General features: G+C 38.1%; 3 protein-coding genes across 10 annotated transcripts in view; all 3 read left to right on the top strand.

Annotated features, from left to right (window-relative positions):
* Positions 1-127, top strand: part of ptger1b (prostaglandin E receptor 1b (subtype EP1)) — a 5,701-nt gene extending 5,574 nt beyond the window's left edge. Inside the window, exon 3 of the mRNA XM_079889458.1 lies at positions 1-127. This exon is cut by the window's left edge and continues 1,478 nt beyond it. The gene's annotated coding sequence lies outside the window, so the exon portion shown is untranslated.
* Positions 1-17,500, top strand: part of LOC307158264 (choline transporter-like protein 2) — a 119,223-nt gene that overhangs the window by 10,858 nt on the left and 90,865 nt on the right. The gene's annotated exons all lie outside the window — the stretch shown is intronic.
* Positions 518-17,500, top strand: part of ilf3b (interleukin enhancer binding factor 3b) — a gene marked incomplete at its 5' end in the record, with an annotated part of 17,716 nt that continues 733 nt past the window's right edge. The window contains 19 exons of one of the 8 annotated variants that reach the window (XM_079865464.1): positions 518-596; positions 2,664-2,739; positions 4,764-4,993; positions 5,090-5,270; positions 5,368-5,515; positions 7,924-8,015; positions 9,653-9,748; positions 10,249-10,360; positions 10,574-10,671; positions 10,784-10,895; positions 10,986-11,099; positions 11,188-11,393; positions 11,675-11,827; positions 12,312-12,449; positions 12,588-12,701; positions 12,817-12,943; positions 14,106-14,153; positions 16,335-16,700; positions 17,460-17,500. The exon at positions 17,460-17,500 is cut by the window's right edge and continues 733 nt beyond it. In XM_079865464.1, the coding sequence (XP_079721590.1) occupies positions 2,737-2,739; positions 4,764-4,993; positions 5,090-5,270; positions 5,368-5,515; positions 7,924-8,015; positions 9,653-9,748; positions 10,249-10,360; positions 10,574-10,671; positions 10,784-10,895; positions 10,986-11,099; positions 11,188-11,393; positions 11,675-11,827; positions 12,312-12,449; positions 12,588-12,701; positions 12,817-12,943; positions 14,106-14,153; positions 16,335-16,700; positions 17,460-17,500 (2,379 nt within the window). Of the gene's footprint in view, positions 597-2,663; positions 2,740-4,757; positions 4,994-5,089; positions 5,271-5,367; positions 5,516-7,923; positions 8,016-9,652; positions 9,749-10,248; positions 10,361-10,573; positions 10,672-10,783; positions 10,896-10,985; positions 11,100-11,187; positions 11,394-11,674; positions 11,828-12,311; positions 12,450-12,587; positions 12,732-12,816; positions 12,944-14,105; positions 14,154-14,726; positions 16,247-16,334; positions 16,701-17,459 lie in introns of those variants that run through there. The other 7 variants (XM_079865462.1, XM_079865466.1, XM_079865468.1 and 4 more) reach the window with 7 other exon arrangements.

Raw genomic sequence — 17,500 nt, 5'->3', positions numbered from 1 at the left:
TTTCAGTTTTCTTGTAGACCTGTCTGTATATCTGTGTCTTGCCCTGTATTTGTGATCTTGAAAAGCTATGGAATAGTCTTAAAAGCTATTGAATATTATTTCGACCAATAAAGGTTCACTTCTGGAAGAGTTCTTTCTGTCTCTATGTATGATGCACTTCCATTTCTACTACACTGACTGTAGTCAATAAGTTATGACAACATACTGTATAATTTCACATTGCTTTAACTAGTCAGCAATTTTCAACTTTTTTATAAGTTATACAAGATTCAACTAATTTTTTCAAGTCATTTTAATGTAAGTTAAGTTGAAATGACTTAAACATCCAAGTTGATTGTATTTAACAATTTAACAAGAAAGAAAGAAAGAAAGAAAGAAAGAAAGAAAGAAAGAAAGAAAGAAAAAGAAAGAAAGGAAATGATTTTGAAGTCGCTAGTCTGAATGACAAAACCACGCCCTCTCCATTCATTCCCGTCTGTCACTGAGGGGATGATCTTATTGGTTCACTGAGATCACGTGCCCCTGTTCCAGCTTAGCGCACGCTGATTCTCTTCAGCTGCAGAACAGTGGACGGGCGCATCTTTGTCGCGGCATTGGTGAGTAGAGATAAACATAAATATTCTTAAACGTTACATGGTTTCAAATGTTTTAGCTGCAAATAATCCCGATCGAATAATTCTTATTTGCTCCGAATGGGTTGTTTCAACACTTATATGCAGTGAAAATGTATTAATTTGTTCAGCAAACGGCTATGGCTAGCCGTTAGCACGCTAGCTCTTCATGAGTTTTACAAAAACAGCGAGAATTGAGCATTACGTGATAATTTTGCCTTACATTTACGCCTTAATGTATAAAGTAATTTTATATTTTGTCTCATTATGTAGTTAAATGAGCATTCTAACAAAGTTAAATGAGTTTTTTGGGTGTTTTGGGGGAGGGTCACGACCATTTTATCTCATTCGGTATCTCTGGCCGTGTCTCAAACCCAAATGCGTATCTTGCTTAAAAAAGCACGTTTTGGCGTCAATAGTTAGATTTTCGTGCAAATCGTAATTTTATCATCAGGAATGACGCCTTAAAGACCAGTGGATCTATTAAACGACGGTAGATGTTTGAGCACACCGGTCCCCATTGTTTGGCTGCACTAAAATGGCCGCACACATCTGTGATGTATACTGCGTTTTCCCTGTTTTCTTCCACTGGTGTGTTCATTTTGATACAATTTTACTGTGCGTACATTGAGTATGTAAGAGATACGTTTTTTTTTCTTATTAATCATATTTTTACTGATCTGTTTTTGATTTTAGAGTTACGGGGTTTGTTTGGGCGTCAACAAGTGCTTGTTAGATATAATAGAGACACATTATTCCAAATTAAAGTCTTCATAGCTATGAAGCAATAATATTTATTTTAAGTTGTACAGTGAAATGATCGTTTAAGTCTAATAATTATTAAAAAAATTCTCATTCTTTTCATATCAATACTCAGGTCATTTTCTACGCTTCATTGTAATATTTGGGGAAATCAGTCTCACTAGTGCAACATCCAAGCTTTTTGTATTATATGTATTGGTATTTTTGTTATAATATAATGCAAAGGTTTTCAAACTGGGGTCAGGGGGCCTTGAGGGAGTGCTAGGGGATCTGTGAACAATTTTTAAAGAGAGAAACAGTGCAAAGATCGGGCAGGAAAATGTTGATAATCAATATTTTGATTCAAACCAATAATAAAAATGATATAAATAAATTATACATAACCACACAGCACTGTAGTGAATAAAAAACGTAGGAACTAAATATTTTTTACTCAATTATATATATATTTTTTCACAGTATAAATTGGGTCTTTAACATGCAAATGCACTGCTGCCTTTTACATTTTTGGATGGTAAATTTCAGATGGTTTTATACCAATAATAATAGTGTAGTTAGTAGTTGCAGAAGTGAAATGGTTCACTTGTGAATTGAGAGATCAAGAAACATTTACTGACAATTCAAGGAGCTATGAATGACAAAAACATTCTGCCCAGATAAAAGGGTGAGAATGGCACTTGTGCGACAAGCATGTAGACAATAGCAGGAAATGAGTTTGAGGTTTCAGGAAATGCAAAAATCCCATTCTTTTGAGTTATAATGGCATCAGGAAGTCACGTCAGTCATATGTTTTAATTGTATATCAGTTTTCAGTCTGGTGAATAAAAAGGGGTTTCAGTTTCTGAGCTGGTTGTGCTGCATCTCTTAGACCTGGATGATATTATGGGTTGTACTGAGTCACTGTCTCTATGGAGATCTGAATATGTGATGCTCTGTGAACATTGGCAAGGATGCGCACAGAAGGATTTTATGGATTACCCCCCTAGGCCTTGATTTTTGCTGATTCTGAAATCAGAATTGCTCTTACGGGGTTTGCACTTTATATCTCATTTGAATTTTTGCTTTAATGTTAACCATGACAATTACAGACACTGTTTTGTATCGTGGGAACTGCTTCCTGTGTTTAACAAATGTAAACATGACTATTTTGTACCATATTTTGATTGAAACGGTCTTTAAAATAGCTGTGAAAGAATTTTACCATGTAGGTTTCAGCTTATTATAATGTATAAAGTATATTGAATGATGAAAGTATAATGAATAATGAAAACTGATTGTTTTTCATTACAGACCAACTGGAACAGCATTTCTCTGCCACATTTAGACCAACACTGCCAAACTGAAGAACTACTTTGTACCCATCATGGTAAAGTATACATATTTCAATGCTTCTACATTCTATGAATGCATGTCTGTTTGCTGATATGAAGTCTCTCAATTGCTAATTAACACTATGTAGATCTAAGAAATAATAGTAATAATATGCCAGAAAATACACAGCACATCCACGCTAGTTAGGGAAATTATATAGGAAATTCGAAAGGTTTTTGTTAAAGGGATAGTTAACTTTGAAATTAAATTTTGGTATGTTTTAGCTTACCTCAAGGGCATCCAAGATGTAGGTGTCTTTTTTTCCGCAGTAGTTTCAATTTTGATATTTTTAGGTCAAACCGTTCTTGTCTGTCAGTCCTATAATGCAGGTCTATGGTCACTGTCTCAAAGAGCATGCACAGAGTCCAAATTAAAACAATTCCTAATTCCCCATCGTCCAAATTAAACAATTCCTAATTCCCCATCGTCCAAATTAAACAATTCCCCATCGTCCAAATTAAACAATTCCCCATCGTAAGTACACATTGATGGCCTAAGACACGAAATGAGCGAGTATTTATATCGTTTTTAACTCTTGTACACAGCCACGTCCAAGTGATCTGAGGGCGCGCGCTCATCCTGGTGTGTGATGTGTGCGCAGACTGGTGCATAGAAATATATATATACACTAGATGTCGCCTTGCCTAAGGCATTCGTTCCAATGAATTTGTTCCGGCGACATCTAGTGTATATATCTATGCACCAGTCTGCGCACACGACACACAGCAGGATGCGCGAGCGCCCTCAGATCACTTGGACATGGCTGTGTACAAGAGGTAAAACGATATAAATACTGTTCGTTTTCTCACACAAACCGCTCGTTTCGTGTCTTAGGCCATCAATGTGTACTTACGATGGGGAATTGTTTAATTTGGACGATGGGGAATTGTTTAATTTGGACTCTGTGCATGCTCTTTGAGACAGTGACCATAGACCTGCATTATATGACTGACAGACAAGAACGGTTTGACCTAAAAATATCAAAATTGAAACTACTGCGGAAAAAAAGACACCTGCATCTTGGATGCCCTTGAGGTAAGCTAAAACATACCAAAATTTAATTTCAAAGTGAACTATCCCTTTAACCTGAAGCTTCAAGTATGTTTATTAATGTTGAGAAGAGAAAGTGTTTTTGAAATCTCTTATGGTCAAAGGCTATATTTGATAAAAAAAAAAAAAATAGTGAGAACACTATTTTTGTAAAATATTATGATTTGTAGTAACTTAAATACAAATATATTTTAAATGTAATTTATTCCTGTGATTATAAAGCTGAATTTTCAGAATCATTACTCCAGTCTTCAGTGTCATATGATCCTTCAGAAATCATTCTAATATCTAAATCTTTTTACTGTCACTTTTGATCAATTTAATGCATCCTTGCTGAATAAATACCCGCTTTAGCACCGTCGGGCCAAACTGTTCTCTTTGCTTAACCATTCCGTGGCGGTCCGGCTCTGCCAGTACGGACATGGTCTTATTTTCCACTGTGAGCCTGGTAACGGAGCTCTTTTGAATGTAATAGAAATGCATCAGTTGTTGCCTTGGTAAAGCAAGAGTTTTCAGAGGATATGAGATGTAAATAGAGATCGTGTTATGGAGGATGATCAAATATTTATTTTACTTTTATAATTAATTTGTTTACGTTGCTCAAAAACCATGCTTAGCCGGCTACAGAGAAAAATGAGTAGCCAGACAACAGATGCTCTCTACGAGCACAGTTAGCCAACAGCGCTGAGAAATCTGGGCAGAGAAGAGTTTGTAATCGTACTGTTCTGTACCAGGCTCAAGTGGAAATATAACTGGAACCATTCCTTACTGTTCTTAGAACCATTGAGCCTAACCGTGGAAAAACGGTTATAGTATTCATTTGTTTTTAAAAAAACTTTTGAAAGGTAGTGTATGCGCCCAACCTTTTGGTTTAAATTAATGTGTATTGTTTATGTAATGTGTGCGTATATGTTTAAATTAATGTAATGTAATGTATATTTATGATTTTCTGTCTTTGTTTCCATGAAGCCTCCTCCTCTTCGTCATCGCTCTATGCGCATCTTTGTGAATGATGACCGTCATGTGATGGCTAAGCACTCGGCCATCTATCCCACCCAGGAGGAGCTGGAGGGGGTGCAGAACATGGTGTCCCACACCGAACGTGCCCTCAAGGCTGTCTCTGATTGGCTGGACGATCAGGAGAAAGGAAATACCAAAGGGATCACCTTGGAGTCCGATGGAGACGGCGAGAAGGAGACGTCAGTGATCTCTTAATTTCATCTTCTCTGTTGTGACTATATGATTAGTTATTGGTGTGAGTTAGTATCTCTCATGTAACTCATTTTGTCCTCCAGTGAACCAAAGTCCATGGATCAGCCCACGCGTTCCCTGCGTGGAGTCATGCGTGTGGGTCTAGTAGCTAAAGGTCTCCTGCTGAAGGGAGATCTTGACCTGGAGCTCGTGCTGTTGTGCAAAGACAAACCCACCATCACCCTGCTGAAGAAAGTGGCAGAGAACCTCGCTGTGCAGCTTAAGGTATACTTGCATCTGTAATCTTAACATTTTGAACATTGTCTAAAAAGGCAGGATGTATAAATCATGTGGAAACCTGATCATGTAATCTGTCCTGCAGCTCATCACAGAGGAAAAATATGACATTAAACCTTGTATCCGTGATGCCACCATTGCCATCAAAAGCTCTAAGGAGCCACCACTGACCCTCACCATTCACCTGACGTCACCCCTCGTGAGGGAGGAGGCTGAGAAGCAGGCTGCCGGGGGTAGGTTTGAAATCACGTGCCTTATGGTTCCTCTAACCACCCCCACGACCCCAGAAACAGCAAATGCAGATGGGATGGACTCAGGCAGGGATATTGTTTATTGGGCCTTCAATGGAGCTTGGGGATGTTGTGTACAGACTAGTCATGTGACACAGATTGTTATGTTTACTGCCACCTGAAGTCTCACAGTTCCATGCAGCATGATGTTAAAGTGTTGACGGCCCAATATACAGTAACATAAGTGATGGGTAACGCTTTAAATAAGACCCAGTTCCAGGAGAGTTTACTGAAGGCTTACTGAGAATTAAGAAACAAAATCACAAACCTTGTTGTTTGCATGTGTTCATATAATGGAGAAGAAATGGAACAGTTTGCATTGCAGCAAAAATGAGAAGCAGAAGTATTGTCGAGCTCTGGTTTGTTTACCAGGTCTTGTTGACAGAGACTGGACGGAGGGCAGGAGGGTTATAGATAATGCTAGACATTAGGACAAAATGTAACACAAAGATTAGACTCAATAAAATACAGCCTGATAATATATGGTCACAGTATCTCAACGAATCTGTAGTTTAGAGCATCGTGGGCAGACTTGAGTCTAGTAAAGAGCTTTTTCAGGGCTACAGTGTTGGACAGGGAAGATACCGAAATAAAAACATGTTTCGGTGAGATAAAACCATTGACCTTTCGCTAAACCCTGCTTTGCAATCCAATCTTAGCTGCTTTAGCCGTTCTCCATTTTATCAGACAAGTTTCTGGTCTTTTCTGATGGTTGTCCATAGAAGTTCTGTCTGTTTGCATAATTTCTGTATGATTTTATCTAAAATATGGTAAAATGTTGTTGCTCAATCTTTTAAATTGACACAAATGCATTGGACTTGGTTTGTCCTAAATGAAAACCTAAAACATTAGTATTAATGCCTTCATTTGTGCCTAGCTTAATGTTAATTACTGAATGCCATGTTTATGATCTATTCTAGTTGTTAGAGAGGCGATATAATCAGTTTAGTCATCCTACAATCACTGTAAAAAGAAGCTTCTCTCTTTTCTTTTGGAATTGTTGCTTTTTTTAGTTATTTTACTGTAAATGTCTTTAAAGACAAATGACAGATAATTTCACAGTTTAATCTAATCCTTGCAATCAAGTTTTACCACTTTTTGAGCACATTTTACTGGGAAAAAAAAGGCCAAATCTCAAATTGGTTCTTTCGAAAGAGAGCAGCCTTAACCAAGGGTGGCGGGGCTTAGCGAAGGGTCAATTGGGAGCAATTTTGAAGCTGAACTCAAAGCCTAGCCCTATCTGTGACCCCATGATTAGTGACGCCTGCCTTTGACCATCACAAGCCATCAGTTTTGCTGCAGTGTGGACTCGTTTTAATCATACCTCTTGTGTATCTGACTACTGCTGCCTGTGGTTCAAAATCTGATTCTCTCTGTCAAGCCTTCTAGTTTGTCAATTTTAGGGACGCTGGACCTTTGACCAACTGGACGCTCTCTGTCTCGGAAGGGGCAAGGCAGTGCACCCAGAAAAACAAACAAGGGGGCGAGGGGGAGGGGTTCCCCCATGTCACACCATCACACAAATGACCTCAGTTTTCACTGATACATATATTTAGCCAGACAAGAACCTCCCAACAACATTCACTCACTGTGCACCTTCATGCCTCAAAATACAGCTGCAGGGGTTCTGTTCCAAATCATAGTGAGCTGCCTACCTAGACGCCATCTATAGGCGAAGACTGTTTCAGTCAGTTGGCAGGAAATTGCTGTCAAAATCTTTTGTGGTTAAGGCTATTCCAGAACTTTGCATACATTTATGCATTTTGACAGATGCTTTTATCCAAAGCGATAAGATGATTTTATGGCGAGCTCAGTTAAATATTTTATTTAAAATGTGATGATCACAGTGTAATTTTATATACAAATATTCATTTTATCCATTATCGTTAAAATGGTTCCGTCTTAAAACAATATTTCTGAGTACTGTATGTTTTGGTACTTGCTTTATATTGAAAATAATTAGATTTTAACGATCTCTAGCCTACTAATTGAAATGCTTTTTTGTCTTATTATATGTAAAACATATTTAAAATGATTATGCTTTTATAAAAAGTCACATTCAATATATTTTTGTTGAAAATAAGGTAGGAAACGGCTAGATTAACCCATTTTATTGTCAAGTGTCGCCTCACTTGGGTTTGGAACAGAGCCGAATGCTCCGCCCACTTGTAGGTTTCTGTCCTTGCTGTTGTGTACTTGCACAGGAAGGGTTGCTTTTGTTTGGGGGGGTTCCCCGTCCTCTCCCCTCCACTGCCTTTGGTAGGGGTCATCTGCCTCCTCCCCCCTGGCCGTGAGACAGAAAAACCCCTTGGTCAAACTGTACCTTGTCTTCTTATTCCACCTGCCAATAGAAACGCTATCAGTCAACGATCCCCCGGATGTACTGGACAGGCAGAAATGCCTGACTGCCTTGGCGTCCCTCCGCCACGCCAAGTGGTTCCAGGTTTGCATCTTGTCTTTATTTGTCTTCTAGTAGTTGAGTTTGTTTTTAATTTTGTATATGTGTTAACCTTATTTCATGCTGTATTTTTTTTTTTCAGTTGTTTGTGTGAATTTCTTTTTGGTGTATCTGTGTAGATTTTATTTATGGGAGTGTATTTGCCTCTGGTAAAATGTCACATTCTTGCTGGTTAGGTTTGAGTTGCGTTGCCAAGGACATCTTTGTCAATGCTGTCTGACTTCTGCCTGGCTAATTTAACTAAGTTTACTATCACCTCGATAAACTGTTTATTACCCTTTTGACATGTCGTCAACTGCCACTTTTACGGTCCAGTTTAATACTTCATGTTTTTGATCACCTTAATTTTAAGTGTAAATATTTTAATGCAAATGTCGGGTGCAATATTTCTGAAGCCAGCCGCACCGCTTGACACTTGACTTGTCGGTTCCATGTAGTTGTAGCTTATCATTCCCGGTGTAATTTCCTTATTGTAATGTTCTTGGTTCAGTGCATCAGCATTTTTCCGCATAATATTGAGTGCCACAGTTAACTTTGGCGACTTAGAGTTATAATGGAATGCAGACAGGAAACAAACATTAAAATGCACCACTTTTCAAAAGTCTAGCCATGACACTTGTGCAAATTTATATCCAGAATTTCAACTTTTGCAAATACTGTAGCTTTTGCATTAGATATGCAAGGAAAACCAGAAAGGGATGATTTGTCCCACCAAGTTTATCATGGTTTCCAAAAATAGGAAAATAAGGAAGGAATAATATAAAAAAAGTATTACTTTAATAGTATTGCTAAATTATAATAGTATTACTAAATTATAATAGTATTTCTTTTCAGTTTTACTGCATTTTTATCAAATAAATGCAGCCTTGGTGAGCATAGGAGACTTCTTTTTGAAAACATGAACAAATCTTACTGACCCCAAACGTTTGAATGCGAATATAAATATCCATAAAGCACTAGATAATCAAAAAATAATAGTTGATTTTATAACTTTATAGATCAAATAATAAACAGTGATTTGTGATATGCTGTCGTTCCCTTTGCTAAACAAGCTGAGGTGTTATGCCACAAATGTGGCCTGCTAAGCTTGTATTGAACTTGGAACATTATTATAAGCGCAAGACGTTTTACTGCAATACCCTGCAAAAATCTCACATTGTTTTGGCTTTGTCAGCTTTTTTCATGCCAAAAAGGAATATTGCACCTTTTCCGCCATTTTAGCGTATTCATGCTTTCATTAATGCCCTGCAGTGCTTTAAAAATGCAGCTGCATTTCCCAGATGCTCTAGAACATTCTCACTTCTGTCAACTCACATTTAATATCTAATCAGAAGGCCAGCCTCAAACACGAGCTCTGTTGTGGTGTTCATCTCTTCAGCATAATGTATTTAATCTGCTCTCTTAATATCTGTCATCTATGTAGCTTCTCAACTGAGTAATATGCTTTTTTTGGTGTACCTCTTAATCATTCGTCACCTTCTTTACATTAATGCTTATCGACACCTTATTCAGTATCGGCAAATCTCACCCCTTTTGTTTGTTTGTTTATTGCTTTGGTGTTGTGCCACATTGAGTCCATGAGATAAACCAGTGGATTGTATCCCTCCTGCTTTTGTCTCTAGGCCAGGGCTAATGGGCTCCGCTCCTGTGTGATCGTCATCCGTATCCTTAGGGACCTCTGTGCTCGTGTTCCCACCTGGGCCCCTTTGCGAGGATGGGTAAGTACGAAAACAACCCAAGAACATAGGGATGACCAATGTTTTTTTTAAACTGCAGCCTAAGGCGGTGTAAATTTATGCATTGTTTCCATTGTGGTGCAAAACAGCGCTGCATAATAGAAAATGGGTGTTCATTCTAATCAGACAGCGGCTGCGTCCAAAAACACATGCTCTGAGTTGTTAATTGTTTTGAATAAGTAATTACTTCACGACTGCTAAAAGAAGTATGTTCTATATAGAATGAGTGTAATCCGGACGTACTACATTCGCTATGTAGTTATCATGTGACCTACCAAATAATTTTGATGAATTTATTTCATTACAATTCACATGGATATTTCATTTTTCCATGTAAATGTGTATTGTAATTGACGATTTGCAAATTAATTCTCAATTTTAGCTATAAGCGTTGGTCTTTTTTCCTTGATATGAATAATATAATAAGCAAACCTTTCATTCATATGTTGGCATCCATGTAATGCTGCTCTTGTTTCTTGAAGCCCTTAGAATTGCTGTGCGAGAAGGCGATTGGCACTGGGAATCGACCAATGGGAGCAGGAGAAGCTCTCCGCAGAGTTCTTGAGTGTCTCGCATCTGGAATCCTCATGGCTGGTAAGAATCTAAATCTTAACATCTAAAATAGATGACAAAAACGGTGTCTGCCTGCGGATGGCAGAAATGCAGTATAAGAAACCATTTTCAATCCATTCAACCCCTTTAGCTGTGAAATTTACTGGTTACTGTTGTATTAACCAGTCATCATAATGATTGATTAAGAAGTATAGCGTACTACAAAAATGCTTTTGAAATTTTGTCTGCTTTCAGATGGTTCAGGCATTTGTGACCCTTGTGAAAAGGAAGCAACAGATGCCATCAGTCACATGGATCGCCAGCAGCGGGAGGACGTCACTCAGAGTGCTCAGGTTTGTCAATAAATTATTCAGCTTTTTTTTTAATTACATTTTTGCATTTATTTGTTTAGAGATCTCATTTGAGCTCTATGGGTGTGACATTTGTCATGTTTTTGATTGACAGCATGCCTTAAGGCTTTCAGCTTTTGGACAGCTGCACAAAGTACTTGGAATGGATCCGCTTCCTTCAAAAATGCCCAGAAAACCTCGGAGTGACACTCCTATTGACTACACGGGTAAGATGGAGCTGTGGATATTTTCATTACTTGATGGATGTTTTTGTGTGAAACTTGATTTTTTGGTTTGTGTGTGTCTTATCTTCATAGTTCAAATCCCACCCAGCACAACCTATGTTCCTCCAATGAAACGCCCCATGGAGGAGGAGGAGTCCACTGATGAGAAGAATCCAAACAAGAAGAAGAAGAAATTACAAAAGAAATGTAAATGTTCTTCATACGTTCATAATTGGCTTGTGGTGGAGTTTTGCACACATTGCACAAAACACTTAACTTGTATTCTGCTGTTCAGCTCCAGAGGAGAAGGCAGAGCCGCCACAGGCCATGAATGCCCTGATGCGTCTGAACCAGCTGAAGCCGGGTCTACAGTACAAACTCATCTCTCAGACCGGGCCTGTCCATGTGCCCGTGTTCACCATGGCTGTAGAGGTGGACGGGAAGAACTTTGAAGCTTCTGGTCCCTCTAAACGCACTGCTAAACTGCACGTAGCTGTCAAAGTAAGAGACTGATGAACTATTTGACTTGGTCTGAAACACTTTTTTTTTTTTTTGCCATAAAAGCTACATTATTTTTTATTTTTTCAAAATCAATGAATTTCTTGATGATTCAGAATCTTTCAAATGTAATAACTTTGTAATAACCATGTAATGACTTTCCTTTTCAACAGAAATATTAATCATATTGAAAAAATAAAATCAGTAATTTTCTTTTTTCATTTTTTTTTTTTTTTTTACAGACCTAGCAGAAACTGAATTTTGTTCTTTAATTCCTTCTCCAGGTCTTGCAAGATATGGGTCTGCCAACGGGAGTGGAGCAAAAAGTAGCTGAACAGGTGAAACAGGAGGAGCCAGTGACCACACAGGAGACTTTGCCCCCAGTGACCCAAATGGAGCCAGAAACGGTGCCAACCTCAGAAAGCCCCACTGATGAGGTATTTAAGATCATCTTTATAACATGGCTTATAAGGACAAGTTTGTAGTTACTACAGATTGCACTACATTTTAGTTCTGGAAAATGATTAGCCTAATAATGACCAAGCAATTTTATACCATGGTCTTTCTGAATAGTTTGATGCACAGGTAGTCAGTTTAATTACCGTTCTATATTAATGTGCTGTTGAAACGCGCACACACACACCACTCTCGAACAAAGTGACAGTAAAGGCATTTATAATAAATGCTGCTCTTTCTTTTCAAATAATTTTTTGACATTACCGTTTTTACTGTATTTAAGAGCATAAGAGGCCGAAACCAAGCTTTAAATTGAATAATTGACTTTAATCGTCATGTTATTCATGAAGGAAAGTGCAAATGAAACTTCATTATGGTTTAATTTGGACTGGTTAGTCACATCAAACCTCCAGTGTTGTGTGTTATTGGGTATTATAAGAGCTTGTTTCTTCTTTGCTCTCTCAGAGCGCTCGGCAGCAGGGGCCCATCCTTACAAAACATGGAAAGAACCCTGTCATGGAGCTCAATGAAAAACGCAGAGGACTGAAGTACGAGCTCATCTCTGAGACCGGTGGAAGCCACGACAAACGCTTCGTCATGGAGGTGAGGGTGCGTCGTCAGAGATGCATTGTAGTTTACCTATCGCTTGCTTTCTAAGGTCGATTTCACATCACAGAGTCACAGTATTTGTTCTAGACCGATAAAATATCCATGCCTTCTGTTTTTCATTCCTGCCTCCAGGTGGAGATCGACGGACAGAAGTTTCAGGGTACCGGGTCCAATAAAAAGGTGGCGAAGGCCTACGCCGCACTGGCAGCCCTGGAGAAGCTCTTCCCAGAGGGCTCCAACTCAGAGGCAAACAAAAAAAAGAAAATGGCTCCAATGGTACATCGTTGTTATTCTGTGTTCAGTGACATTGAAATCTCCTCTTATATATTCTCTCTTTAATGGTCTGATTTGGTGGCTGCAGCACCCCACTGGATTTGGGATGGTGAGTGGGCCTCCTGTTGACATGATGGCCAATCCCAGGGGCAGAGGAAGAGGACGTGGCAGGGGCCGAGGCCGGGGATTTAACAATGGCGGAGGATTCAATCAAGGTACACCAGTGCTGTCTGCAAGCATCACTTAGTTTTAAAGATTTGGACAAACCTTTACCGTAAGAGACCCAGTCTAGAAGAATTGCAACATTTGTATAAAACAGATACCTAATTTTTTACTAAAAATGGCTAAAATCTACACACCAGTAGCTGTCACTCTGAAATTTATCAACAATTTTAGGTAACACTTTATTTTATGGTGTCATTGTTACAGTGTAATTATATATTTAAGTACTGAGTAATATTAAGCAACCACGTGTACTTACTATAGGGTTAGGGTAGGATTAGGGTTTAGTTGAGGGTTAGTTGCATGTAATTATGCACAATTTAATGTTATTACTATGGTAAGTACATGTAACAAGGACACTGTAGAATAAAGTGTTACCCAATTTTAATATCAACTGCCACAATTAACACTTTTGGAACACATTTATCTATATACGAATTATTTGATGTGTAAAGGTTTACATGCCCTGAAATTTTGAACGTACATGAATTTGAGACCATTTTCAAAAATGCAAGCTGGGCATTATGGGGCAGATTTTTTTCTCACACAATGAAGCCTATTTAATGAATGGTACAAAATTATATAATAAAAGAAATTCCAGCTTTTTTTCAGTGCTGTTTTGTCATTGTCTTATTGATATAACGAGATGCATTTTGTTGTAGTTTAGTGCAATTACAATTAATAAATTGCATTAAAAATGTTTTGATATTAATATGTATTGCATTATTTAAATAGACATATATTGAGATTCCTAAACTTTTCATGACTGGTTGAAATGTTTCAAGTACATTTGTGTGCTAATTTGAGTTGCAGTGAATTTAAAACTTTCACTTAGTTTATCAAACTAGTGGTGAAAAAAAAGTTCAGTGTTTCAATTTTGCAAGGTTTTTAAAAATGTTTTTAGCCCAATGTAAATTTTGCCTCAGCAAATTTTTTTTTAATAAATAATGGCTTCCTAAAGACATGTTAAAGGGTGAAAAGAAATACATCATGAATATCAATGCTTGGGTCTCTGTGTCTACTTGACGCCCATCCTGCACTGTTTGTTCTACGAACATAAGTTCACCTCAAATTATGTCTAAACTGCTTTACAGACAATAAAACAAAAGTCCTGTTGACTTGCATTTGAACATGCATATTCTTGTCCTCTTTCAGGTGGATATGGGACGTACGGATATGGCGGCAATAACAACTCTGGCTACAGTGAGTATTTTCCTATTTGTCACTGGGGCCATTGATTTTTACTTATTTACATTTTAATTTAATACCCATTGTCTTTATATCCTAATTAATTTGTTTCTAGCCATAAGACTTGTATTGATGGCACAAGTTATTGCCATTTTAATTTCCTCAGTTATTTTTGAATTTCTCTCAAGTAAAGAAATCTGTGCACATAGCCCTGGATGTATTATAACCGCTACACTAGTTGTTTTTAGGACATTTTTGATGTCTTTGAGTTTATGTAGGTATCCGTTATTGTATTTTCCTTTTTGATTTTACATTTCTCTGCTTTGTTGTGCCATGGGACGCAAACTTTCCTCGGCGAAAAACGCGAAATGTTCCCAACATGCCAACGCCACTCTTTCTGAGGAAAGCCGCCTTGAGGGTGACCGGAGCAGAGAAATCTAAAAAAAAAAAAAAAAAAAAAAGCACAGAAAACTATCGTTGACCTTAATGATAACTGATTGACAACATATGCCCAGTGACATTTGTCATGGCATGCCGAACACAGAAGACGTCTAATTCTGTGCTTCTCTGCTCTGTCTCACCCTTTAGGTGACTTTGTCTCAGACTCCTATGGCTACCACGAGTTTGCGACATAAACCGTCCTGTTTTCAATAAGCACACAAACGTGAAATGAACAATAGAGACCGAGGGGGGAAAACACTGGTTACCCGCATTTTGAACTCGTTTCCTCGTGAAGTATCACCCACAATCTCACCTCAAAAAACCTGCACCCACCGATCAACTAACACTGTGGATGTGAACGGGAGTTTCTGCCTACAGTTGCTATGGGAAATCTGACACATTATCTGTGCCACAATCAGTGAAGTCGAATAGTCTGATTGGCTGTCGGATTGTCACAAAAGTAGCGGACTGACATTTCATCATGACTGTATCTTCACTGCAGCTTTGAATCACTGTATAAGCCATTTTTTGCCAACAGTTTAGTTGTTTTTCCTGGAAAAATGTTCCCGCTGGATTTTTTTTTCTAAAAAATTAAGTAACTTCTATACATTGCCATGTTTTTAATTGTTTTTGTTTTTTTCAAGTTTATTTATTTTTCTTTTTTTAATTGTGGTGAAATCCATTGTTTGTGAATGAGTTGGCACAGATTTTGAATTTAATTCTGTGAACCATTGAACAAACGCAGGTATATTTGCTGCATTTTTGTTTGTTTTTTAACTGATGTTTGTGGATTACTTTATTTTTTGCAATAAATTTGAGTTACTTTACAAACCTGTGATATCTATGTAAAGTTTCTTTGAATATTTCTTGAAAAATAGATTTGCATCAGGTTTAGGAAAGATGTTTTTGTGGGAAGTTTTAGCTGGTGTTATGATTGAATTGAGGCTCTTTGCCAAATGTTTTGGCAGAATGAAAATGATTTCAATCAAAAAACAAACATTATATGCAAATACATAATATATATTGGCGCAATTGCTTTCAGACCACTCGCAACAAGTTTTAAAAAATAAAATTAGTGCAAATCCGCGTAGACTTTGAGCACACAGAATTTCGTCAACACTGCAATGTCGTGAAATGACCTCACACTCAAACAAAACAAATTCAACATATGGAAATATATCAATAAATACAGTTAAATGCATTCTACTCCACTTTCCTGCAGTGCTTTAAACCTGTAGTTAAGGTTCGTGTTCAATTCAGAGGTCAAGCCAGTCTTCTACTGTGATTATCCGTCTTCATGTGATATGAATTCACAGGTCAGAATTCAGCAAACTTTGTAGCAGTGAAATGTGAAACGACTTTGCATAAGCTTGCATTTTTCCTGCATTTCGCATTTGCATGCATTTGAATGGAAAGAAAAGTACAGCGTCGACCGTTCCATTGCCATAAAGCCAGAAAATGCAGATTAGTCTGTGGTTTTATTGAACCTCCATTGTTCATCCAGTCAATGACGCAAAACGTTAAGAATGTCCTATCCCACAGTTTAATTTTTGTTAACGTTACGTTAACATGACTCCGTATGGATGTTAATTTTGTACAAAGTTGCATTGTACAGCAATATGTTTTTAACCTAAACACTTTAAAGCCCGATAAAATGATGTTTCTGTAAAAGCCTTCAGATTTGATGTGAACTGAATTACAATTAATGTCCCTCTGAGCAGTGTGTTTAACTTGTGCTGTGTTATTCCGCTTCAGATTTCTATAATAACGGAGGGTCTAATGGCGGATCGGTGTCCTCGGGTCCTGGAGCGTCGGGTCCAGGCACAAACACGTCTTCTGTCGGAGCAGCGGGAGGTTTTGGCTCGTATTACCAGAGTGACGGTGGCTTCACCTCACCTACGGGAACCCCCAAACCACCCATTAAGAAGCCGCCCATGCACCAAAACAACAAGCCTCAAGGACCCGGAGCAGGACAAGGGGCTTCCTTTGGTCAGTACGGCCAGGGCTTCGGACAGAAGAAGAACTTCGGCCCGGCTCAAGGTGGAGGAGGAGGAGGAAACTTCAACTACAGTACTGCTTATCCCTCACAGGTGACCGGAGGACAGGACTACAGCTATGAAGGTGATGAAAACATTGTGATTTTTGCTGCTTTCTCATGCTATCAGAATTAACTTAAATATGAGCTTCCTAGTCAGAATTTAATTAGACCTGTACGACCTATCAAGTTGTATTTACTACTGGGAAACTCTGAGATAATTTTGATGCCCATGTTTCCAAGTTATGAGGGCAGTAAATGACTTGACTTGTCATTCACTAGTGCATATTTACATATATGAATAACCATTTGAAGCCTATTGTATGTTTTATACATAGTTAAAATGGCATGTATTTGACCGAAATTCCATCTAGATAGCGAGGTGAATGATTATATGGCTGTCAACGAATGGGACGCTACATTTTTATGCCTCATTTAGTATATGTGGTCCTATGAATATGCAAATTAGCCACACCTCCACTCACACAGCTCTTTGGTTCACTGCAGTTTTAAGGAGAAAATACTCAGCAATGGTGTTGACTTATGAATTTGTAGATGGTTTGTCTTAAAGCATATTAGAAACACCACATAGACATATAAACAACATTTAAAAGGTTGATTCTCACCACTGGGGGACATTTGGCTTTAATAAGATTAAGGCAAGAATAAACCTGGTGTCCTCCATGATCCCTATTCTTTCTGACAACAAAGCACTTGAACACAAGAAGCTAAATTACAACTTCAGGAAATTTCCGATAGCACGTGAAGGCAATATTAGTGAGTCAGGGGTAAAAACAATTGTGGTGTTTTACTGTTTCCTAAATTCTGATTGGTCTGCCTCATAGGTTACAACAACCAGTCAAACTACAGCTCGCAGGGCGGAGCC

Source organism: Squalius cephalus, assembly GCF_949319135.1.
Source record: "Squalius cephalus genome assembly, chromosome: 1".
Classification (NCBI taxonomy): domain Eukaryota; kingdom Metazoa; phylum Chordata; class Actinopteri; order Cypriniformes; family Leuciscidae; genus Squalius; species Squalius cephalus.
The sequence above is the reverse complement of the archived record's forward strand: the minus strand, read 5'-3'. Positions and strand labels throughout refer to the sequence as shown.